This window comes from Bos taurus, chromosome 21, assembly GCF_002263795.3.
Source record: "Bos taurus isolate L1 Dominette 01449 registration number 42190680 breed Hereford chromosome 21, ARS-UCD2.0, whole genome shotgun sequence".
Taxonomy (NCBI): Eukaryota; Metazoa; Chordata; class Mammalia; order Artiodactyla; family Bovidae; genus Bos; species Bos taurus.
Window position 1 is genome coordinate 29,152,047 of NC_037348.1, and position 25,395 is coordinate 29,177,441.

Here is a 25,395-nt window from a genome sequence, read left to right on the forward strand (position 1 = left end):
GCTACCTGTGAGGTTTTTGTATTTAAGCAGTTTAAACCCCCCTCCCCAAGAGTGAAAGGTAAGCCACAGAATATACTTATACCTAGAATATATATAATAAATTCCATAATGAACTGTTTAAAAAGCAGAGAACCCAATAGAAACAAACGGGTGAAAGACTTGAATGGGCACTTTGCAAAAATTATCAGAAGGCAGCACAGGAGAAAATCCTCAACTTCATGGTAGCTCAGTAGTAAAGAATCTGCCTGCAATGCAGGGGACAAGGGTTCGACTATGGACGATGCCACATCCCGTGTCCAGTTAGCTCCACTCCTGGGGAATCCAGGCGCAGCTGCATCAAGTCCATGCACACGAAGATTCACAGCAGCGTTTCAGAGAATCGCTGGAACTGGAGCAACCGGCGCAACCAGAGGGTAAGGTGAGAAGCAAAATGGGTATGTTATGGTATGAGAGGTACAATGGAATTGCATACAGCAGCAAGTAAACAAAGCACTGCTGCCTCCAACCTGGATGGATTCCAGGCAGGACACAAAGCCGAAGAAACCAGGTCCAGAAGCGGACTGCACCAGTCTCTATGAAAAGCAAGCAAAACGAATCTGTGATGTGGGATTCGCGGCTGCCTTTAGGGGCGGGTTGGGAAGGCGGGTGTGGGAGGTGGTTTCCGAATAGTGTTTCTTCAGGTGTGCTCTCGCTGCTGCAGACCTCTGATCTGCGCACTTTCCTGCGTGTCAGGCGTCAGCAAGAACATCTTAACTCTCCAGCGGCAGCGGTGGTGGTTTAGTCGCTCAGTAGTGTCCGACTCTGCGACCCTATGGACTGTAGACTGCCAGGTTCCTCTGTCCGTGGGATTCTCCAGGCAGGAAAACTGGAGTCGTTGCCATTTCCTCCTCCAAACTGTCCAGCGAGCACAAGCCTAACCGCAAACTGGACCTTGAGGGGTGACCCAGCCCCAATCTGCACAGGGGGCCAAAATCCGGGACCCATCACTGGATCCCACGAGGACAGTCACAGCCTCCCTTTCACCTTACGGCGCATTGATGCTCGAGGAAGTTACCCTCGGGGGTTTTCATACTTTGTTAGCTTGCTGACACAACGCTCCGGATGCGCGAGAGGAACGGAGACACAACCAGAGGTGCTGCAAAGCGCGCGAGACATCGGAGGCGGAGCCCGAGCCCGGAGCCCGGGAGGCGGAGCCCGAGCCCGAGCCCGTGGGGCGTGACTCCTCGATTGATACAGCCTGGATGCCCCGCTGCGCGCGCACGCGAAAGGCGATTGGTGCTGCCTGGCGGCGCACGCGGGGAACGCCGGGACGTCGGTGCGGCGGGACAAGCAGGAGGAGCGGCGGGCGGGAGGCTGCAGGATGGTGAAGCTGACGGCGGAGCTGATCGAGCAGGCGGCGCAGTACACCAACGCGGTGCGGGACCGAGAGCTGGACCTGCGGGGTGAGTCGGGTGGTGGCAGGCGGTCCGGCCTCCCCGCCCGCCTGGTGGCTTGGCCCGGCCCAGCCGCGTGTGCTAGGACCGCCGGAGCGTGGCCGGCAGCCTGCGTCCAGCGCCCATTGCCGGACTGGATCCCGCCGTCGGCGGCGGAAGGCCCTCCCTGGGCCTTTCGAGGCGCGCTCAGCCCGTCTCCTCCCTGCACACCGGGGCCACCGCGATGGTCCGGTCACACAGCGGGCGTCTTCCGGGCCGCCGGGCGGTCTGAGCCGCTGAGGGGCAGCGGATAAACGCACGGGTGCTTGCGGCCCTCGTGCGGAACTAACAGGACGTCGTGAGGGGGTGGACGGGGTGCGGAGTGAGGGAGCGGTGTACGGGCCGGAAGCTGTCGTTTCCCCTGCGTTTCCTCGCGTTGGCTTCTGCTGTCTTTTTCCCTCTACCGGAGCGTTTTTGGGAGCGGACTGTGGGCGCTAAGCCGGCGCTGCCGCCTGCCGGCAGCGGTGCGGAAGCCCCCAAACCGTTCGAGTCCTTAGGAGGAGGCTTCTCTGGCGGTACGGCCATCGGTCTTGTCCTGAGATCCGCTCCCGGGGAGAAACGCCGGCTGCGGGCTCTGCCTTCTGCTGGCTTTCTTGTCCGCTGAAAGCTCAGGACTTTGGTTTTTGTTGAAATCGAGTTTCTCAGAGAAAGGTTGAACTCGGGAGTAAACAGGCAGACTTCACTGCCTTCTCTCCGACTCCGAAGTGCGCCCAGCGTTGAGGATTCTCGTTTGAGTGCAGCGATTCCTTTGTTGTAGCCCTTACATCTGCTTGGCTCCATTAACTTCTTCGAGTAGCTGGCACAGTCTTTATGCCCGTGTTGGACGCATCGAGGTGTTTGAGTGAGCTGTCCGCAGGGTGACTTACCGTTGTGTATCAACCACTGACTTTCAGCTCTAGGTTTGAGCTGGGGGAGGTGAAGTAAGGGGGAAGTGTTTTAATACTAAGACGATATCCCAGAGAGTTCTAGGAATCTGGCCTGTGGGATGCAGACGACTGTTGTCCACCCCGGGTGGACAGTGCTTGGACGCTGACAGCCGCTCACAGTGTGAAGTCCTGTTAGGCCGTCTCTCTAGCTCCGAGACCTTGCTTAGAGCAGTGTGAGGCACTTGTAAGTAATCTTGAAATGGTTAGCCGCTGGTTCCTGCTGATGAGTACTGTCATCCTTATGGCCCTCATCACCATCACCTTGCTCACATCCACAGCTGGACCGGAAGCTTCCCGGCAGCTGAGATTTGTGACTGTGTTCTTCCTTGTGTTGTGTGCCAGTATTTTGGCAGGGTCTGGTGGTTGCATAGGTGCCACGTAAACACTTTGGGAAGGAACGTTAAGCTGTGAGTCAAGTTACCATGAAATGCTATTAAAGTTTTAAAGTGCCTTTTATTTATGTTAATACTTGTCTGGGTTTTTCTCCTTTTTACAGGGTATAAAATTCCTGTCATTGAAAATCTCGGTGCCACCTTAGACCAATTTGATGCCATTGATTTTTCCGACAATGAAATCAGGAAACTGGATGGTTTTCCTTTGTTGAGAAGACTAAAAACATTATTAGTGAACAACAATAGAATATGGTAAGCGTGTGCTAGTGGAAAGTAGCTTTCTCCCCTAGAGCAGAAGCTGCAGAGTTCCCTGAAGAAGCTGCAGTGTATATGCCAGTTAAACAAGATTTCTATTTTTTTTACCTGCCTATTTCTCAAATGGTAAATGAGCAATTTCCCCATACAGATTCAGAGTTTTAATTTGTCATTGGTCAAGTCTTATTTGCATCTATTCAGAAACCTGGTATATTTATATATTCATAGTAAGTTTCTAATTTAAATTAAAAATCTGGTGCTTTGTACCAGATTATAATTATTCTGTATAATTATTTCATTTCTAAAATAATTATAATTATTAGAGGAGTCATACTAAAGAGATACATAAAATGCAACAATTACAGTTTTAACGGAATATCTCATTTTGCCTCAAATCCTCAGGTATTTGTTTTTCTTTAACTGCAGCTGATTTGTAGAATATTGTTTATAGAAATTAAGATTTTTTTTTTTAACCCACTTTCATCATCTCTGCGGGCTTTCCAGATGGCTCAGTGGTAAAGAATCTGCCTACAGTGCAGGAGACATGGGTTCAATCCCTGAGTTGGGATGATCCCCTGGAGGAGGAAATGGCAACCCACTCCAGTATTCTTGCTGGGAAATCACATGGACAGAGGAGGCTGGCAGGCTATAGTCCTTAAGGTCCCAAAGAGTTGGACACAACTGAGCACACGTGCGCGCACACACACATCATCTCTAAATTTTGTTGGAAAAGTTATTGAAGGTGTGTTGATAGGGTCTTTTAAGACGTTCTGGGTGGTGAGCTGCTTTTTTTAAATAGGCACATTTCTCCTGAGTTAAACTGTTGACTGTGGTTTGGTTATTGTGTATCCTGTGGTTCTGAGCTGTGACTGCAGAAGCAGGTGTATTTTTGTGCTTCCTGCTGACCAGTCCTGAGATGAGTGAGGTCGTTTGTGTCCACAACACTTTCTCCTTGTCTTGGGGCTGTTATGGTGGTTGGCGGGAAGAGGCCATTGGCAGTATTCTGGAGGCGTGGGTTCTCAAATCATCCCGCTTGTGTGACCTCAGACACGCCTGCTCTTTGTGCCTAAATTTCCTTCTGTCAGATAGTGTTGGACGGAGGATCTACAAGGTTCTTCCCACTTTGAAGTCCTCTGGGCAAGTGTTTAGGTCAAGTTTTTAGCTTACTGCATTTTGACTTTTATTAAGATTTTGTCTTTTCCTTTTAGCCGTATAGGTGAGGGGCTTGATCAGGCTCTGCCTTGTCTGACAGAACTCATTCTCACCAATAACAGTCTTGTGGAACTGGTAAGTCAAACGGGGAAAGTGTATTTACAAGGAGGAGTTAAAGGCACTGCCTGTCTTTAATAGAAAACTTGGAGAGTCCAGAAGATTATCTCATTACCTTTTTTCTTTTTCTTCATTATTAGGACATGGGGTTTTTTTGGTTGTGTGTTAAACACATCTTCCACTCTTGGTCACTCACCTTTGGACTCCTGGGGGCTTGATGGAGCAGTTCCTAATTCCAGCTTAATCTGTGTCACCAGTCTGTTGTCCTTGGTGCTTTGAGTTCTGTTCAGCTTCTAAAGAGACTCACCCATTCTTTTTTTCTAGAATTTCTGTGTCCAGTATGCTAGCCACCAGCCACAAGTGGTTACTGTAAGATATACCAGAAGTATAAAAAACACTACAGATTCCAGAGATTTAGTGCAAAAGAAAAATATACACTATCAATAATTTTTTATATTGACATTAAAATGGTAATATTTTGGAAAATAGGTTAAAACAATATATTAAAACTAGTTTGTTCTGTTTTAATGTCACTACTAGACAATTACATATGTGACATACATTAAATTTTGTTGGGGAGTTTTATTCAAGAAATTATTGTTTTACTCCACATTTAGATCAACAATCATTTGAGATTGGTGTTCTTTTAAGATAAGGGGCAAGTTTCATTTTCTCTATTTGGATATGACTATTTTGATCCACTTCTGCTTTTTAAATTTCTACTCTGTATGTATAATTTTTAACAGCGTTGAGCTTAGGCTATATATTGTTTGTAACCTAAATTTTTCACTTAAATACTAGATACTGACTCTTATGGTATGACTTGATTTTTAGGTTGTTATGCCCTTGACCCCTCCCTTCCTTGCTCCCTGACTGTTCCTTTCCTGAAGGACGAGGTCCCTGACTGTCCTTTAGATTCCCAAGGGAGTGCTTGGCTCCAAAAGTCAGAAAGCCCCCGATCTGAGGCCGTATCCTTTCTAAACTCCGTGAGGTATTTAACCCCAAATGTGTGTCCATGCGGAATGTGTGGCGTATTGGGGCAGTGCATTCTGTGTGTTGTGGTTGTGCTTAAAGCTGTTCGCACAGATGAAGGCTGTCCTGTCAGTACCGAAAGAGGCATATTAAAATTGTGTGCTAGTGGATTTCCCTGGAGTTCTGTCAGTTTTACTTGTATATATTTTCAGGTTACTTCATTTGATATATCCAGATTTTATGTATCTTACTGATGAAATGAACCTTTTATCATTGATATTTTATTAGTGGATAAGGAAATGGCACCCCACTCCAGTACTCTTGGCCTGGAAAATCCCATGGATGGAGGAGCCTGGTAGGCTACAGTCCATGGGGTCTCGAAGAGTCGGGCACGACTGAGCGACTTGACTTTCGCTTTTCACTCTCATGCATTGGAGAAGGAAATGGCAACCCACTCCAGTATTCATGCCTGGAGAATCCCAGGGACAAAGGAGCCTGGTGTCTGCTGTCTATGGGGTCGCACAGAGTTGGACACGACTGAAGCGACTTAGCAGTAGCAGCAGCAGCAGTGCAGTTTTACCTTGGCGTCTGTTTTATCCACTGCAGTATAACAAAACAAGCTTTCTTTCTTTCAGTTCGTATTTGCGTGATCATTGTTTTCCATCCAAAATTTAATTTTTTTCCTCTGCATTTATATTTTAAATTTGTGTCTTGAGAACAGGATTTAATAGGATCCTTTTTTAAAATCCAGTGTAAAGTCTGTCTTTAAATGGAATAGTCTGTTTATGTTTAATGTAATTACCGGTATATTTAAGTTTATCTTGTGTCTTTTCTAGAATTTTTTTACTTGTCTCATCCATCTGCAAATATTTTTCCTCTCCTTTATTGCTCTCTCTTTCTCTTTTTGGTATTCCACTTCTTCTGATAGTTTAGAAATTAACTGATTAGTAAATAGACTCTGTTTCTTTTCTTAGCATACTGGGAATTAGCATCCAAGTGTAAAGTTAACCATAACCTTTACCTCCTGAACGAAACAGCACCATAAGCATCTCACCACCCCTGCATCGAAACATCACTGTGTCGTGCACAGTCTGTGTGTGGGTCTGTGTGTGTAGAGTTACCATTCTTTCTTTTGTGTCTTGCAGCTTTATTGAGCTATGATGGACAAATGAAGATTATAAATATTTAAGGTGTATAATGTGAAATTTGATATCTGTACCCTGACACCCACCCCTTCATGTAACCAGTCTATGTGTGTGTGCAGTGAGAACACTTGAGTTCTATTTTTTTATCGTATTGGGTACACCTTATGTTATTTTTAATGATAGTCACCACATTGTACATTAAATCTCCAGAATTTATTTATTTATAACTGAAAGTTTATCCTCTTTAATCAGTAGCTTCACCCCCCTTTTCCTTCACCTCCCAGCCTTTGGTAACCACCATTCAACTCTCTGTTGCTATGAGTTCCGTTTTTTGAGATTTCACTTAAAAGTGAGGTCCTGCAACATTTGTCTGTCTTTGCTCCATTTCACATTGTTCTGTAGATCTCCTTAGTGATGGTACTCCAGTTGCAAGCATCAGTGCTCCCTCCAGTGTCGTCATGAAGAGTGGCAGCTCTCTGAGCTTGTGGCTCTGTTCCCCTCCCCTGTGTTACTTGTGGTTTTCCTCATCATCCCTTTTGGCACTGTCCCACTCAGTTTAGATCTATTATGGCAGTTTCTCATTCGTGTGGGGCTTTGTTTCGGGAGGCCCTCCAGGCCTTGTCACACACCTGGTGTGCTTGGAACATGCCTGTCTTTGGCTGCTGTTCTTAGGCTGGATGCCTCTTGCCCTGTTTGCCTTTCCCCCGCTTCTTCCTGTGTGGTGTCGTCACCGCGCAAGTCTTACAGCTTTCACAATAGTTGGTCCTTACTGGTCCCAAGTTCAGGTTCTTGCCAGAATACATTTTCATCTGGTTTGGCTGTAGCTGTTGACCATATCTTTTTGGTTTTCCTATCCTTGTTGCGCTGTATTTTATAGGACAGTTTGGGAAGATTAAAAAACTAACTCGCGTTCTTCCTATATATATATTTTTTTCCCTCCCTTATAACTATACTCCTTGTCCTTGGAAAATGTATTTGAAGAGATTTAGGGGAACCTAGAAGAAAGGTAACAAAGGTGACATGCCTGCATTGCTCCCAGGCAGCGGCAGCAAGAACCACCTCACACCAGGTTCTCTGTACGAATAACCTTCCCTGGAGATACATCACTTTTCACATTGCTTTTTTTTCTCAATCATTACTCAGTAGCTCTTTTGAAGTTGCTACAGGAAATGATATATATTTTTTCTTTTTGTCTCTTCTGCTGTTGAGACAGAAGCTGTTTTGTCCGGGATATTAAAAAGTTCAAATTTATGAACCAGTTATTCAGTAGAATACACCAAGCATCTGTGATGTGCTAGGGCTGTGCTGGGTGCTGGGGCAGGAAAGACAAATTAATGTATGAAAGACAAAGTGTATCCTTCTGCAGAGCTGTCAGCATGTAATGGGATCATGGTGGGCTGTGGTGTTTGTGTTCTTACCTGTGGCTGTTATTTCACAGGGTGATCTGGACCCTCTGGCATCTCTCAAGTCACTGACTTATCTGAGGTATGGAAACTGTTTGTGGTGGTGACAGTAAAGTCTTTTAAAATAACAGCATTGCTGGCCTTGATGGTAAAGTTATAGTAAAAAGTACTTTTAAAAAAACAAATATTGAAAATGTTTCCTTTGGGCTCTATTAAATTTCCCTAGCATTAAGTTCTTATGACATTGAAATGTGAAGAATAGTGAACTTTTCCTTACTTCCTGGACTCATTAGACTTTATTAAAATGGACCTCTTGAATGCTGTGCTAGGAACAACACTGGCATCAAACTGTTCCTTTTCTTGTAGTATTCTAAGGAACCCTGTAACCAATAAGAAGCATTACAGACTCTATGTGATTTATAAAGTTCCACAAGTCAGAGTACTGGATTTCCAGAAAGTGAAACTAAAAGTAAGTGTTACTCTGTTGTAAGTCGTTATTGGTTGGTGCTTTTCCTTAATACTTTTGTTACTAACTTTTATTATTAGTTTGTAATAGGAATGTGGCGGGGGGTGGCGGGGGTGGGTGGGCAGGGAGTGTTAAGTCGATTTTTTTTCCATAGCAGTGTTTATGGTGGGACTTATAGTTAAGGTGTGTGTGTGGGGCTGGTCATTCCAGAGGTGGCCTGGCTTCAAAGCCACCATGGGCTTTGTCACAGCAGACGGCCTGCCTAGATACATGCTCCTGGGGAGCTTCATATCGTTCACTTTGCACTAGCTGTAATTGTCAGGATGATTCTCCCGTTGTTGGGGATTTTTTTTACCTTCCTTATTTCCCAGAGAGCCCCTCCTGGAAATTTCGGAGAGGGGGCTCTGCTCTCTCCAGGGACCTTCACAGAGCAGGGGACTGCTGTATCTCTTCTTATTTTGAAATGGGCTTTGTGGTATTTTACCAGCCCAGAGTATTCCAGGAGAGTTTTCTTCCATGTTTTCTGAGGAATGCATCTAAATGCATGTGGTATTCCTATTTCCATTAACTCTGTGTGTGGTGTCGCTGTAGGAGCGTCAGGAAGCAGAGAAAATGTTCAAGGGCAAACGGGGTGCACAACTTGCAAAGGATATTGCCAGGAGAAGCAAAACGTAAGATCCGGATATCCAACTTCACTCCACTTCACCTTCAGAAACATTATCTGTCTGGCATTTTGCCTCTTGCAAAGTGAAATGAAACACCTGTGACTAATACAGTCCTAAATTTGCACAGTGATGATCCATGGCCCACAGTGGCCCCTATATCACGTGAGATTTCTAGCAGATGAGAGCAGACGCTCCAGTATTCAGTCTGCTGTGATAGTACTGCACCCTCTTCCTCTGTGGCAAGATGAACTGGGTGGTGTTTCTGAAGGAGAGAGTTTCTTGTATCAGTTTGTTAACAAAGATAAGATACTACACTGGTTGAATTACTTTCAAAGCTTTTGAAAGTAAAAGAGAAGCAATTTCTGTCAGTTTGGATTTGACAGTTTTGTTCTTCCCTCCCCTCCCAAGTTTCAATCCAGGTGCTGGTTTGCCAACTGACAAAAAGAAAGGTGGGCCATCCCCAGGGGACGTGGAAGCCATCAAGGTGAGCACGAGTCAGGATTCTCAGACTGGAGTGAGCTGTTCAATCATGTAGTAACTCAAGTAATGAGTTGGACACCGCAGGTTTCTCCCACGGTTGTTAGAATCCAGCTACATTTTTGTAAGGAAAAACTAGCTTTCAGTTCAGTCGCTCAGTCATGTCCGACTCTTTGCGAGCCCATGAATCACAGCACTCCAGGCCTCCCTGTCCATCACCAACTCCCAGAGTTCACTCAGATTCACGTCCATCGAGTCAATGATGCCATCCAGCCATTTCATCCTCTGTTGTCCCCTTCTCCTCCTGCCCTCAGTCCCTCCCAGCATCAGAGTCTTTTCCAGTGAGTCAACTCTTCGAATGCGGTGGCCAAAGTACTGGAGTTTCAGCTTTAGCATCATTCCTTCCAAAGAAATCCCAGGGCGGATCATTGGTAGGATCTCCTTGCAGTCCAAGGGACTCTCAAGAGTCTTCTCCAACACCACAATTCAAGAGCATCAATTCTTCTGCGCAGGCGCTCAGCCTTCTTCGTAGTCCAACTCTCACATCCATACATGACCACAGGAAAAACCATAGCCTTGACTAGACAAACCTTTTTGGCAAAGTAATTTCTCTGCTTTTGAATCTGCTATCTAGGTTGGTCATAACTTTCCTTCCAAGGAGTAAGCGTCTTTTAATTTCATGGCTGCAGTCACCATCTACATTGATTTTGGAGCCCAGAAAAATAAAGTGTGACACTGTTTCCACTGTTTCCCCATCTATTTCCCATGAAGTGATGGGACCAGATGCCATGATCTTCGTTTTCTGAATGTTGAGCTTTAAGCCAACTTTTTCACTCTCCACTTTCACTTTCATCAAGAGGCTTTGTAGTTCCTCTTCACTTTCTGCCATAAGGGTGGTGTCTGCATATCTGAGGTTATTGATATTTCTCCCGGCAATCTTGATTCCAGCTTGTGTTTCTTCCAGTCCAGCATTTCTCATGATGTACTCTTCATGTAAATTAAATAAGCAGGGTGACAATATACAGCCTTGACATACTCCTTTCCCGTTTTGGAACCAGTCTGTTATTCCATGTCCAGTTCTAACTGTTGCTTCCTGACCTGCATACAGATTTCTCAAGAGGCAGGTCAGGTGGTCTGGTATTCCCATCTCTTTCAGAATTTCCCACAGTTTACTGTGATCCACACAGTCAAAGGCTTTGGCATAGTCAATAAAGCAGAAATAGATGTTTTTCTGGAACTCTCTTCCTTTTTCCATGATCCAGCGGATGTTGGCAATTTGATCTCTGGTTCCTCTGCCTTTTCTAAAACCAGCTTGAACATCAGGAAGTTCACGGTTCACATATTGCTGAAGCCTGGCTTGGAGAATTTGAGCATTACTTTACTTGCATGTGAGCTTAAATATATTATTTGACCAGATTTTGACTTGAATTAATTATATGAGCTGGTCAAAGTGGAGGCAACTCTGGTCTTCTCATTTTCTCAGGATGCATTTATCTGAACAGTTAGTTACCTTTGCTTGCTGTCTTGATTTTTACTTTGAAGGACTTGCTGCCTGAAAGATCCTGCTTGATGAGAAATCCTAATTTGGTAATGCTGCCTCCTAAATCATCCAGTGACATAATTCCAATTAACTAGAATTTTAGGGCATATGCACTGATTATTTGCTCTCCTGTAAAAGGGTCTGCAGCTCTTTACCGATTTGGGAACTTCATAATTTGGTTTTGGGGTTGATTTCACTGTGCCAGCAAAATTCTTCCTGCGAGAGAGACTATTTAATATTCGAGTTCAGAAAGGTGGCATGAGTTTGTGTGAGTGTTTTCTGTTAACTGGATGAAAATAACTGTCCATCTCTCGTTTCCTGGTGTCCAGAATGCTATAGCAAATGCGTCAACTTTGGCTGAAGTGGAGCGGCTGAAGGGCTTGCTGCAGTCCGGTCAGATACCTGGCAGAGAACGCAGAGCAGGTCAGGAACCACGTTCTGACTTCCTTTCCAGATTAATGATACACTCCTAGTGATCGCAAATTGCTTTAGATGTTACGATCCAAGGATGCTCGAATAGTGCCTCCTTACCATTATAATCTACACAAAATGCCTTTAAATGCTCTTTGAAAAGAAATCATTTGATAAAAAAGCTTATGTCCTAGGACTCTGGGGTTTTTGTGAAATTTGAGACAAATGTTAGTTCACAGCCATGGAGTGAAAGCGAACAGTGGAAGTGACCATGATGCCTTTGACCCCTGTCCGTGTGGGCCCACTTAGCAGTGGGGAGCATGGGCTCTGGAGCCAGACAGACTGAGGCTCAGAGCATAGCTTCACCAGCTTTGTCCTTGGATGAGTTTCTTAACCCCACTTGATCTTAAATCTGTTTGCTCATCTTTAACCAAATAGTAGTAGTGGTGACCTCAGAAGGTTGTTGGGAGGATTAAGTAAGAGGCTTCCTAGGCCCTGAGCACCGGGTGTGAGCTGTTGTGATTGTGGACACCGGCTCTGTGTTGGGCAGCGTGATGGACACTGACTGGGGTATAAAGTGAAAACTGCTAAAGACGGTGCCTGTTACAAGTTTGACATGAATGTAACTGGGGGCTCTGTCTAGACCAGTGGCTCAGGGCAAGTTCCCTTGAGGAAATAATGTTTGAACTGAAGCTAAAAGTGAGTAAGACATTCATTAGAGCAGCAGTTCTCACTGTGTGGTCCTTGGGCCCCTGGGGCTCCATGAGGAAAACTCATAAACACCAAGGCATTATTTGCTTTTTAAGTGGTGTGACCATTTGTGCCTGATAGTGCAAGAGCAACGGCAGGTAGAGTTGCTGGTGCCTCAGCCCAGGTACATGGGTTCACAGGACCAATGATACTAGGTGTCATTCTGAGCTGCCGGGTACCCAATGAGGTCCTTTGTGAAGCAGTGAGGATCATTGGCATTCCTGGATATCACCCCAGGGACACATCATTTGATGTGAAGAAATGGGCCAACATTTGCGATCTAACCTTTAAGAAACTACCATTTTGGGGAATTCCTGGTGATCCAGTGATTAAGACTCAGCTTTCATTGCCCAGGTTTGATCCCTGGTCAGGGAACCAAGATCCTACAAGCTAAGTGGGGAGACCAAAAGAACAAAAGCAAAAAACTACCACTTTTGTCAAGTTTTGGCATAGTATCAAAAAAATATCCACAGCTGCCTGCACAGGCTGTTAAAATACTCCTCCTCTTTCTCACTGCATGTCTTTGTGGGCCTGGCTTTCTTCACACCCTTTAGTCAAAACAACATATTTTGGCGAGTAAAGTGATGAAGGCAGAACAAGGGCCCGTCTACCATTGGGCAGACATTGCAGAGATGGGCAAAAGTGGAAAACTGCACCAACTTTCTCATTATATATTTTTATTTTAGAAAATATTGATACTGTATTTTATAAAAATACAAACATTAATGGTACTAGGTTTATTGTTTTAAGGAATTACTGTTTTTTTAATGCTTTCAGTTTCCAGCATAGTATCGATAAATGTAGTCTACTTGAAGAAAAGTTCTTTGGGTGCTAAAACTAAAGTATTTGAGAACCTGTGACCTAGACAGAGCAGAATGACATTCTCAGGGGAAGGAACACTCTGTGGTGAGAGAGCCTTGCACCCTGGGCCTGAAGGAGGACTGTGAGCCAAGGTCCAGGGCTGGCGGGGGGTATGGGTGAAACAGGCTGGCAGGGAGAGCTCTGAGTCCAGCCAGAGGGCCCTGTAGGCCGTGAAATGAGGGACCTGTGACCCTGAGAACAGCACAGGCTGCCAAGACCCACGGGGCTAATGACAGGCAGGGAGGAGGCTGTGACACGTGGCTCACTTTGGCTGCAGCGTGGCAGAATTTCTGTTACTGTGCCTCCCCTTGAGCATGTTATGTGGGCCTGGGACTCATATGGGGCTTTTCAGTGTCGTCTGAACACATGTGGGGCACCTTGAGGAGTGAAAGGTGGGAATTGTTTGTGGTTCTCTTAGGTTTCAGTGGGCCCAGGCGTCTGAATGGCAGTTCCTGGTGACATTCTCGCTTTCTTTAGTTTTGTGTCTAGAAATGTAACGTTTGGGTCTAACTGGAAACATAATTTAGACAGAATCACTGGCTGACTGTCTGCAGCATGTAGTAGGTATCCTCTCCCATCTTTCTTTGGAAGGTTCCTAGTTTCTTTGCCGATGGCAAAGTAAAGTAAACTTTATGTTTACTTTAAACATAAAGTATAGGCTTTTTATCTTGATAAAACATGAGTTACAGGCTTGACCAGAGTGGGTTAGAACAGCAGGCATAGAGTTGACTTTCATGAAGCAGCTTTGTGACCCATTCCCTAGAAGCTGACCATCCTTCCAGGGCCTGCCAAAGACAGGTGGTCCCTGGACCTAAGTTCCTCTAGGCTGAGGCTGCTGTCGGGCGTCTGCACCTGGTCTAGGGTCTGGCAGGCAACAGCAGCATCGTGGGTGGATGCCCACACATGCTCTAACCTAGGTGTGACTTGGCTTTGTGTGTTTTCTAGGCCCCACTGATGATGGTGAAGAGGAGATGGAAGAAGACACTGTTGCAAATGGATCCTGAGCAGGGCAGCCTCAGCACCTCAGGACGTGTAACAGTCCACCTCGGACAGGTCCTGCCTTGTGTCAGCAAAGTAGAGTTCATCAACATTGTTGAAATGCTCAAAACTGCTGCTTGTAATTTTGTAATACAGATTTTGAAATCTAAAACCCAGTTTTCTACCAGTAGTACAAATAAAGGACACTCTCTGTGCTGCGAGTTGTGTGTCACTGGGGCGTGTGCAGTGAGGTATGGATATGGGGAGTTGGAAATGCAGCAGGGCGGCTCTGTGGGCAGGCTTCCCAGTCCTCTTGAAATGTTTAGATTTTTAAATTCATAATAAAACTTAGATTATCTGTGTGCTGCTACTGGTTGTTAGAATTTGCGATATTGGCTGCATTTTTTTCTTCATGAAGGCTCACAGACATCATTAAAGACAGCCAGGCCCCAGGGCTTTGCAAGAATCAGTGTCCTTTGAAGTTTTTGTTTAACACTCTGCACCAGCATGTGACGATAAATTGCTGATTTGGACAGTTAGAGGGAGTGTGACATCTGCCTGTCAGTCAGTGGGATTCAAGAGATTGGGACCACCCTGGACCAGCGCTTCCCCAGCTCAGTGCACTGTGAGCCTCGGAGGGCTTGTCAGAGCGCAGGGTCTGTTGTGGGCCCTGAGGCTCTGTGCCTCTTGTGGGCTCCCAGGAGCTGTCCCCCAGAGGGGACACTAAGGATCTCCAGCCTTCTGCCCACCCTGGCCTCACCCACCTTACACCTTCAGCTTCTCCAGGGACTCGTTACAGAAAGCACTTCCCTTGCTCTTTGCAAGTAGAGTGTGATATGGGGTCTTACCTCCTGTTCTGTGAGCAGATCGTATTCCTGGGTGACTGCCATGTCAGAAACCAAGATGTGTACTCAGCTCCTGGCTGCACCAAGAGGACTGCCCTGCAGGGGCCAGGCTGCTGGGGCCTGAGTGATACTTGCATCTTCTGATGGAAAGTAGAATTCAGGCCCGACAAGCAGTTTGTGTGCAGCTTGCTTTCAAAGGGTGTTTCAAGGGATGAAGTTCAAAACCCCAGGTGGTATCCCTTTAGCTCCTGATAGTGAGCTTAGACCCTGTCTGGTTTTCACTCAGCTCGGAAGGATTTCAGTACTGTGATTGCTAGTGCTGTGTTCATCATCAATTTGGGCACATTTCCCTGAGGGACCTCCTACACACACCCCCACCAGCCCGCCTCCATCACCCCTCACCCCTCCCTCCCTCCTCTGCTGTGCTTTGTCTTTGAAAGCTCCCACAAGGAAGGGTTGACAATCTTGTTACTTGACCAAAGCACAGGACTGCGGAAAAGCCACAGCCATTCCAGAGGGCTACAAGCTCCTGAGCTGCCTCTTCCCCTACCAACTGGCTGCTATCCCCTCAACCAGCAACTGAGAGGGGGTTGAGAAAAGGAGAGAGGATGAAAAGTGTCCTGTGAGAGCCCTGCTCCATTCCAGGGACCACCCCAGCACGCTAACCTGGCCTCGCTCCCCTCTCCTGTCTGCACTCACCACAGAAATACCATTTTATAGAGGATATGATGCTGTATGGAGAAAATCCTAAAGACACGGAAAACTACTGGAGCTTGTTAATTGATTTGGTAAAGTTGCTGGATACAAAATTAATACACAGAAATCTGTTGCATTTTGAGACATAAACCACCAATGGAATATCAGAGAAATTAAGGAAACATTCGCATTTACCACTGCATCAAAAAGAATAAAATACCTTGGAATAAACCTACCTAAGAGGAGACAAAAGGCCCATATTCCAAAAACTAAGATGCTGATGAAAGAAACTGACAACCATAGAAATAGATGGAAAGAATGGGAGCTGGAAGAATCAGGCTCCGTGACCAGACCATGCTACAGAGCTACAGTATTCAAAACAGTATGGTACTGGCACAGAAGTAGACGTACTGATAAAACTGCATAAAAGTCCAGAAATAAGCCCATTTATGGTCCATGGGGCTGCAAAGAGTCAGACACGATGGAACACACACATGCAGTCAATCTACAACAAAGGAGACAAGGGTACAATGGAGAAAAAAGTAAGTGGTGTTGGGAAAGGTGAACAGGTTCATGTAAAAGAATGAAATTAGAACATTCTCTAACACCATGTACAAAAAAACTCAAAGTGGATTAAAGACGTAAATGTAAGGCTGGCTACTATAAAACTCCTAGAGGAGAATAGGCAGAAAAAACACTGACACAAATCGCAGAGTTGGGATCTGTCTCCTAGAGTAATGGAAATGAAGATAAATAGGACCTAATTAAACTTAAATGTTTTTGCAAAGGAAACCATAAATACAATGAAAAGACAATCTACAGAGTGGGAGAAAATATTTCCAAATGATGCAACCAACAAAAGATTAATTTCCAAAATAAACTGCTCATACAGCTTAATATCAAACAAATCAAAGAACCCAGATCAAAACCAAATTTCCATGGCTGCTTTTCTTTGAAGGAGCATGATGTTCTTCCACACTTCCTAGAATCCCGATTAAAAGATAAATTCATCAGATAAATAGAAACTTTTTAAAATAGAGGGATAGAAATTTCATCTGTAAACACTGTGTATAAAGAGTACTTTTTTTTCTTTTAAAAATCAGAGTTTTGTAAATTTTATGGATAGTAAAAATTGTTCCAGGGACTTCCCTGGTGATCCATCGGCTAAGAATCTGCCTTCCAACGCAGAGAACTCAGTTTGATCCCTGGCCTGGGAACTAAGATCCTTCATGTCATGGGGCAACAGAGCCCATGGTATCTAGAATCTGAGCACCTCAAGTAGAGAAGCCCACACACTGCAATGAAAGATTCTGCATTTCGCAACTAAGACTCAACACAGCCAAATGAATAAATATTTTAATAAATTCTTCCATCAAACTTTGTACAATCAGCATTTCCAGCATTGCGCTGTTTTAAATTCTTAATTTCCCATGGTCGGTGACCAACAGCAGAGGTCATCAGGAGGTCAACTCTAGCCCACCCATGGACATGGCAGCCTTAACTACTGATGTTCAAGCCATACATCGTCAGCAGAACCATATCTCCACAATCATGAGTGAGTTTCTTCAGTAATCATGGAGTCCTGGGGAAGTCAAAGGATACTCTTTATTGAGAATCAAACTTTATCAATCCCTCTCTTGGGTTCATCACTTTGAATATTTGACCCAAAACCCAGATGCACCATGTTCAATTCTACAAGCTTTATACCTGGCAGCTTTGCAGTGGAAGAGCAGCAGGTGTAACAGTGATATCTCATCCTCTCTGACATCCCTGGAGTCAGAAGTTTTAAAGGCAAAAGAAAGTGATACTTTTCCTGAGCAAAAAGAACAGAGGCATTTAAATTTAACTTAGAGTCTGTCCTATCCCTTAACTGTCACATATGCTCCACCCCATAAGCCTGAGTTCAGGGTGAGTTTTTCAGAGATTGTATTATGATGCATAACGTATTTTTTATTCTTTAAAAAGAATGTTACTAATTTGTTAAGTGATGCAGTGAGCCATCTGCATATGTGTTTAGTTGCTCAGTAGTGTCTGACTCTTTGGCCCCATGGACTATAGCCCACCAGGCTCCTCTGTCCATGGGATTCTCTAGCCAAGAATACTGGAGTGGGTTGCCACTTTCTATTTCATGGGATCTCCCCCACCCAGGGATCGAACCTGTGTCTCTTGCCTTGGCAGGTGGATTCTTTACCACTAGTGACACCTGGGAAGACCAGAGTAAGCATAATACTTCTGAAATTTCATGATTTTTTTCCCCCAGAATACTGAAATGGACACCTTGAAGTCCAGTTTCTTCATAAGAGTCTTTATCCAAGGACAGCATTAACTTCACTATAAAGCATACAATCCCCACAAAAGAAGTGTTAAAAATTGCTTGCTATCTAAGAGAAAGCAAGACAAACTGAGCAGTTAGCTATCAGTGTAAAAAGTTCTTATGTGAATCTTACTGCAGCAGTGTCTATGATAAATAGTGAAGCTGGATGTCATCAAATTTCTATCAAAGGAAGAATAATTAGACAAACCGTAGTATAACAGATAATTGGGAATTAAGAATGAAATGAAAGATTCATTGATAAATGATTCATTGATAATCATTGAAAAAAGCAAAGCTTTCACAGGGAAATAAAGGAATAAAAAGGACAATTCAGCCTTTTTGTTTCTGGTTTGGCATGTGAAGAGTTTGGAAGCTACCATTCTAACAAGTGAAAAACTATACCGAAAATCAGTAATTTCAATAATGGCTCTATTAGAGCCATCAGAGAAGTGAAGTGGGTCAGAGGGCCAACTGCAGGCCCGAGGTCTCAGAGACAGGTGGGCTCTGATGCACCGGAGCAGAAATGCACATGGACACCAGGGAGGAAACCTGGATCATGATCGACAGATGCTGGAGGCTCAGTGCAGCCAGTCTGAGACTTAAAATCTTTGGGGAGGCCCAGTATGAGAAGGGTTCCCCCCAACTTTCTGAATCTTACCTTCAGAATTCAAATCGGTTCTTGCACTGAAAAAGGAGACAATGTGCTCCACTTCCAGCAGGGGAGAAAGAAACTGTCCTGAAGTAGGCCCAACAACATTTTATTTTTCATGAGGCCTGCCCTCAAGAGATCCTAAACAACTGGGATTTAACACAACACAGCTAAGCTGTATTAACTAGACAGTGTATTAAAAAGCAAAGACATCAGTTTGCTGACAAAGGTCCATCTAGTCAAAGCTATGGTTTTTCCAGTAGTCATGTACGGATGTGGGAGTTGGACCATAAAGAAGGCTAAACGCCGAAGAATTGATGCTTTCAAACTGTGATGCTGCAGAAGACTCTTGAGAGTCCCTGGGAGAGCAAGGAGATCAAAAGAGTCGATCCTAAAGGAATTCAACCCTGAATATTCATTGGAAGGACTGATGCTGAAGCTCCAATACTTTGGCCACTGGATGTTAAGACCCCACTCATAGGAAAAGAGCCTGATGCTGGGAAAGATTGAAGGTGGGAGGAAAAGGGGCCAACAGAGGATGAGATGGTTGGATGGCATCACCAACTCAATGGACATGAGTCTGAGCAAGCTCCAGGAGATGGTGAAGGACAGGGCCTGGTGTGCTTCAGTCTATGGGTTTGCAAAGAGCTGGATGTGACTTAGTGACTGAACAACAACTGACCCGAAGAAAGAAAAATACCAAAATGCAGCACTATCTATAGAAATCATAGGAATTTATGAATGTAAGAAAAGCATCAGAGAATTAGCCTTCATCCAGACCAAAGAAGCTGTGCTGTATATACATGCTACATACTACATGCTGCGTAGTACACACTACATGATTCATGTATAGTACATACTACATGCTAGATAGTACACACTACATACCACATGATATATATATATATATATATATGCTCACATGGCTCTGCTCCATGGCATTTTCCCTCTCGTCTTGGGCTGACAGAGCAGTCTATATACTTATCATCTTTGCCAGAGAAAAAGAAAAAGAAGAGGTGAGTTATGCACTGGTTCTTAAGTGTGTGCTCACATTGCTCTCCCTGTTCATCAGCACCTTTGCAATGACAGACAAGGGACAGGGCTGTATAATCTCCAAAAGAGGGACACCACAGCAAAGGCCACCGAATGTGGGCAGATCATAATCTGGCTCCACTCCAGGCTTAAGGTTTTGACGTTTATCTCACGAGCAGTGGAAAACCACTGAGTACATTTTCAATTTTTAATAAATCACCCTGGCTGTAGTGAGGAGAACAGGAGAGTGGATGTGGGAGAAACATGAGGAGGCCACTTCAGTTTTCTGAGGACAAAGGATAGACTTTAAACCAAGGGTTCTGGCAGTGGAACTGGATAGAAACCAATAGACTCAAAGAGGGGAGGACCTAGTGCTGGACAAAGAGAAGCAGCGGTGAGTGAGTATGTGGCCCCAGGAGGTGGAAGACTTCCCTAGTGGCTCAGACGGTAAAGCATCTGCCTACAGTGTGGGAGACCTGGGTTCAATCCCTGAGTCAGGAAGATCTCCTGGAGAAAGAAATGGCAACCCACTCCAGTATTCTTGCCTGGAAAATCCCATGGACAGAGGAGCCTGGTAGGCTACAGTCCATGGGGTTGCAAAGAGTCAGACATGACTGAGTGACCTCACTCACTCACGCACATGTCTTACCAGCTGCTGCTCCTGTCTTTTGGAAGGACAGCTAATCCAGTCTCTGTTCTTAGGTTCTCTGTTTTCTAATGTCTTCCTTATTTGAAAAAAAAAGGATGAGCTAAATAAAAGGAAATAGATGAATTAATGAGGTGAACTCACACAGTGAAAGCTGACCAGCGGATTTTAATTAGGTCCCCAAGGTTAGGGTGAAGAAACTAGACTCCTTCAGAAGAAAATGTTCTCTGCACTGAGCCTGCTTCACAGAGGTTCCTCCACCAACACATCAAGAGTTTCTGTTTCAAGAATCCTGCATGTAGCATATTCAGAATAGCATTCAACAGTTAGGTTGCAATGGGAACTCCAGGGATGACTTTCCCCAACATTCCTACTATTCCTCAAGAGTTTCTGTTTCAATTTTGCAATATATCCATTAATTGACTTTTTTAGTAAAAAACTTTAGATGCCAACCCAAAAATGTGTTGAGGGAACATATTTTTTTTTTAAACTTCATTTTTGGGGGTAAACAAGCAAAATTCAAAGGTCACTAAGGTAGAGAATATTCATTTTCTTATTCTCAACCTATAAAATGATTGCTTGTATGGAAGGGAGAAATCAAGAAGGAAAAAAGACTCTAGAGCTACTATCTTTCTTAGATCTTCCAGGGAGTTATTCTCCTATTGTGAAGCAATTCCCCCAAAGAAAGGGAAGAGTATTAGAGAAAGGAAGACACCGATGTAACCCTCATTAAAGAAATAACATATGTGGAAACATTTGCCAAATGCTTCAGATGTAGTTTTTGTTGTTCAGTCTCTCAGTTGTGTCTGGCTCTTTGTGACCCCATGGACTGCAGCACACCAGGCTTCCCTGTCCTTCACTATCTCCCAGAGTTTGCTCAAACTCATGTCCTATTTAGTTGATAAAAAAAGAAAGAAAAAAAAAAAAAAAGAATCCATGACCGATTTCATCTGTGAGAAAGACAGGGAGAAAGTGGGGGTGGGGGAGGAAGGGGAGGTGGATGGTGGACAGGCTGCATGGGACTTCCACCTCACTCTCTCCTCCCATCCTGTGTGCTCCCTCTACTTCCTTTCAGAGCCCCAAAGTTGACCTTCTGTTGGGAGGGCTTGGGAATCACAAATGCCCCAGAAGAGATTTTTCTGGAGCAGCAACAGGCAACCTCATGGGGACCTAGAGCCAGGGTCCTCACAGGCACGGGAAGTCCTGATCCTCCTCTGCCCTGGTGCCACCACCAGCTGGGAGGGAGAGGGATTAAGGTACACAGCTGTGTGATCTTGGACTCATCTCAGCCCAGCCCTTTCCTGGAGTATTGTGGTCACTGTCCATAGAGCTCACAGGCTGACTCACAGCTGGAGAAACAGGTTTTAAGACCCAACCACAGTATGTCAGAGTTGAGGGGGTTCCAGGACCTCATTTTCCCTAGCGCTTCATTTTGCAGATAACAAAGGAGGGGCCCGAGAGAGGGAACACTTCCTCAAGCCCACACAGTGGGTGGCAGAGTGGGACTGGAAGCTCACCTCCAGTCTCTTCCTCAAACAAAAACTGGATCCCTTTGGGAGGCCCCTGGCTGGCGCCCAGTACCACGAACTAACGGTCCTGCAAACCTATTCCAGCGTGTAGCAGGTGCTCAGTGGAGGTTTGTTGACTGAATGAATCCGTGTAAAAGGACACAAAGAGCAAGACTGGGGGCTGGGGGGCGACCCCCACCGTGTCTTCAAACAGGTGGTCTTGCTCCTTTGTGGTATGAGTGGGTGAAATGGGGTTTAGGAGGGAGGAGATGAATCAGGAATTCTTTTGTAAACAAAGGACGGCTAGGTATGGGAAGAGGTTGCCAGCAGGTACATCCCAGGAAACAAAGAACACAGAAACTGGATCCTGGCCTCCACGCATGGAACCAACACAGTGCCCGACACAGATTCAGGGCGAACAGTTGGCAAGTTTCCTAGAGAGGACGGTCACGTGACCTCCACCTGGCCAATGAGCATGTTCCATCCACCTTGGCCAAAATGATTGGCTCAAGATTGAGAGAGTGGCCAATCAGAACTCAGGGCTGAGCTTCCGGTGAAGAGAAGCTCTATTTCCGTTGGGAGCAGTTGCGAAGTGAGGTTGGCCTGCGCGGGTGGAAGCAAACGTGACGTCAGCTTGTGGCCTTTGCTGCTAAGTCACTTCAGTCATGTCCGACTCTGTGTGACCCCATAGACGGCAGCCCACCAGGCTCCCCCGTCCCTGGGATTCTCCAGGCAAGAATACTGGAGTGGGTTGCCATTTCCTTCTCCAGCGCATGAAAGTGGAAAGTGAAAGTGAAGTCGCTCAGTCGTGTCCGACCCTTAGCGACCCCATGGACTGCAGCCTACCAGGCTCCTCCGTTCATGGGATTTTCCAGGCAAGAGTACTGGAGTAGGGTGCCATTGCCTTCTCCTTGTGGCGTTTGGTAAAGGCCAAACTTTACCAAAAGTTTGTCACTTCTGTAAAGGCAGAGCCACCTGTGTGAGGAGGACATCAGCAAGCAGAGCTGAGAGTTCAGGAGAGATGGTTCCGGCTGACGTCCTAAAACTCCCGAGTGCAGCCCTGGCGGACGCTTGTGGACTTAGGGTAAGTCATTCGCTCCAGCTTGTTTGTTAACTGGTTTCTGCAACTTTGGGTTTTCTGTCCAGCTGGTCAAATGGAGAGCCTGAACCACAACTGTGTCGGTTTAGGCTAGCTTCAGGGAAGACTTTCAAGATAACACCGTGAAACTCCAGTTTAATTTGGAGATCCAAATGGATTTGAACATTGTTGTTGTTGTTGTTGTTGCTCAGTCTCTAAGTCAGCTCTGACTCTTTGCGACCCATGAACTGCAGCACAGCAGGCTTCCCTATCCTTCACCATCTCTTGGAGCTTGCTCAAACTTATATCCATTGAGACAGTGATGTCATCCAACCATCTTGTCCTCTCTCGTCCCCTTATCCTCCTGACCTCTGTCTTTCCCAGCATCACCGTCTTTTCCAGAGTCAGCTCTTCACATCAGGTGGCCAAAGTACTGGACTTTAAGCTTCAGCATCAGTCCGTCCAATGAATTTTCAGGGTTGATTTCTTTTAGGATTGATTTGCTTGATCTCCTTGCAGTCCAAGGGATTCTCAAGAGACTTCTCCAACATCACAGTTCAAAAGCACCAATTCTTCGAAGCTTAAGCTTCTTTATGGTCCACCGCTCACATCCATACATGACTACTGGAAAAACCATAGCTTTGACTATATGGACCTTTGTCAGCAAAGGGATGTTTCTGCTTTTTAATACATTAGCTGTCTAGGTTCATCATAGCTTTTCTTCCAAGGAACAAGTGTCTTTTAATTTCACGGCTGCAGTCACTGTCCAAAGTGATTTTGAAGCCCAAGGAAATAATGTCTCTCTGTTTCCATTGTTTCCCCATCTACTTGCCACAAAGTGATGGGACAAGGTGATCTTAGTTTTTTGAATATTAAGTTTTAAGACAGCTCTTTCACTCTCCTCTTTCACCTTCATCAAGAGACTCTTTAGTTCTTCACTTTCTGCCATAAGGGTGGTGGTGGTGTCATCTGCATATTTAAGGTTATTGATATTTCTCCCAGCAGTCTTGATTCCAGCCTGTGCTTCATCCAGCCCAGCATTTCACATAATGTACTCTGCATATAAGTTAAATAAGCAGCATCACAATATACAGCCTTGACGTACTCCTTTCCCAGTTTTGAATCAGTCTGTTGTTCTCTGTCCAGTTCTAACTGTTGCTTCTTGACTTCCATACAGATTTCTCAGGAGACAGGCAAGGTGGTCTGGTATTCCTATCTCTTTAAGAGTTTTCCAGTTTGTTATTATCCACACAGTCAAAGGCTTTAGTGTAGTCAATGAAGCAAATGTTCATCTGAAATGCCCTTGCTTTTCTATGATCCATGAGATATTGGCAATTTGATCTCCAATTCCTCTCCCTTTTCTAAATCCTATTTTACATCTGGAAGTTCTCGGGTCACATACTCTTGAAGCCTTGCTTGGAGAAGTTTGAGCATCACTAGGGTAATGTGAAATGAATGCGATTGTGCGGTAGTTTGAGCATTCCTTGGCATTGCCCTTCTTTGGGATTGGAATGAAAACCTACCTTTTGCAGTCCTGTAGCCACTGTTGAGTTTTCCAAATTTGCTGGCATATTGAGTGCAGCACTTTAACTGCATCATCTTTTCAGATTTGAAATAGCTCAGCTAGAATTCCATCACCTCCACTAGCTTTGTTCGTGGTGATGCTTCCTAAGGCCGACTTTAGTTCATACTCCAGGATGTCTGACTCTAGGTAAGTGATCAAACCATCGTGGTTATCTGGGTCATTTCTACTGGTAACTACTAATTTATTCTCTATATCTGTAAGTCTGCTTCTTTTTTGTTATATTCAGTCGTTTCTCATATTTTTTAGATTTCATATACAAGAGATATCATGCAGTATTTTCCTTGTCAAGCTGATTACTTTCACTTAGCATATGCAGGGTATTTTGTTACCTGGACTTTTTTTTTTTTTTATTATAATTAGAGGCTAATTACTTTACAATATTGTGGTGGTTTTCGCCATATATTCACATGAATCAGCCATGGGTGTACATGTGTTCCCCATCATGACCCTCCCTCCCACTTCCCTCCCCATCCCATCCCTCAGGGTCATTCCCAGTGCACCAGCCCTTGAGCACCCTGTCTCATGCATTCAACCTAGACTGGTGATCTGTTTCACATATGATAATATACATGTTTCAATGCTATTCTCTCAAATCAACCCACCCTCACCTTCTCCCACAGAGTCCAGAAGTCTGTTCTTTACATCTGTGTCTCTTTTGCTGTCTCGCATATAGGGTCATCGTTACCATCTTTCTAAATTCCGTATATATGTGTTAATATACTGTATTGGTGTTTTTCTTTCTGACTTACTTCTCTGTGTATAATAGGCTCCAGTTTCATCCACCTCATTGGAACTGATTCAAATGCATTCTTTTTAATAGCTGAGTAATATTCCATTGTGTATATGTACCACAGCTTTCTTATCCATTCGTCTGCCAGTGGACATCTAGGTTGCTTCCATGTCCTGGCTATTGTAAACAGTGCTGTGATGAACATTGGGGTACACGTATCTCTTTCATGCCCAGCAGTGGGATTGCTGGGTCCTATGGCAGTTCTATTTCCAGTTTTTTAAGGAATCTCCACACTCTTCTCCATAGTGGCTCTACTAGTTCACATTCCTA

At 44.8% G+C, this 25,395-nt stretch overlaps 1 protein-coding gene and 1 long non-coding RNA gene across 3 annotated transcripts; one reads left to right on the forward strand and one right to left on the reverse strand.

The window, feature by feature from the left end:
- The first annotated feature begins 1,322 nt into the window (after positions 1 to 1,322).
- SNRPA1 (small nuclear ribonucleoprotein polypeptide A') lies at positions 1,323 to 14,340 on the forward strand. Its single transcript, NM_001098948.2, is given in 9 exon segments — positions 1,323 to 1,442; positions 2,895 to 3,042; positions 4,254 to 4,332; positions 7,870 to 7,916; positions 8,201 to 8,303; positions 8,892 to 8,971; positions 9,374 to 9,449; positions 11,312 to 11,405; positions 13,950 to 14,340. Coding segments are annotated over 9 exon segments (768 nt in total). The 5' UTR covers positions 1,323 to 1,360; the 3' UTR covers positions 14,009 to 14,340.
- A 2,518-nt stretch (positions 14,341 to 16,858) lies between these two features.
- On the reverse strand, positions 16,859 to 24,090 carry LOC132343352 (uncharacterized). Of its 2 annotated transcripts, none has more exons than XR_009492145.1 (3): positions 21,682 to 24,090; positions 17,231 to 17,336; positions 16,859 to 17,105 (listed from the first exon to the last, which is right to left on the reverse strand). It is a non-coding gene; the product is annotated as an uncharacterized lncRNA (long non-coding RNA). The 2 variants fall into 2 exon arrangements; XR_009492144.1 differs by lacking the exon at positions 21,682 to 24,090 and adding an exon at positions 20,168 to 20,263.
- Between the last annotated feature and the right edge of the window lie 1,305 nt (positions 24,091 to 25,395).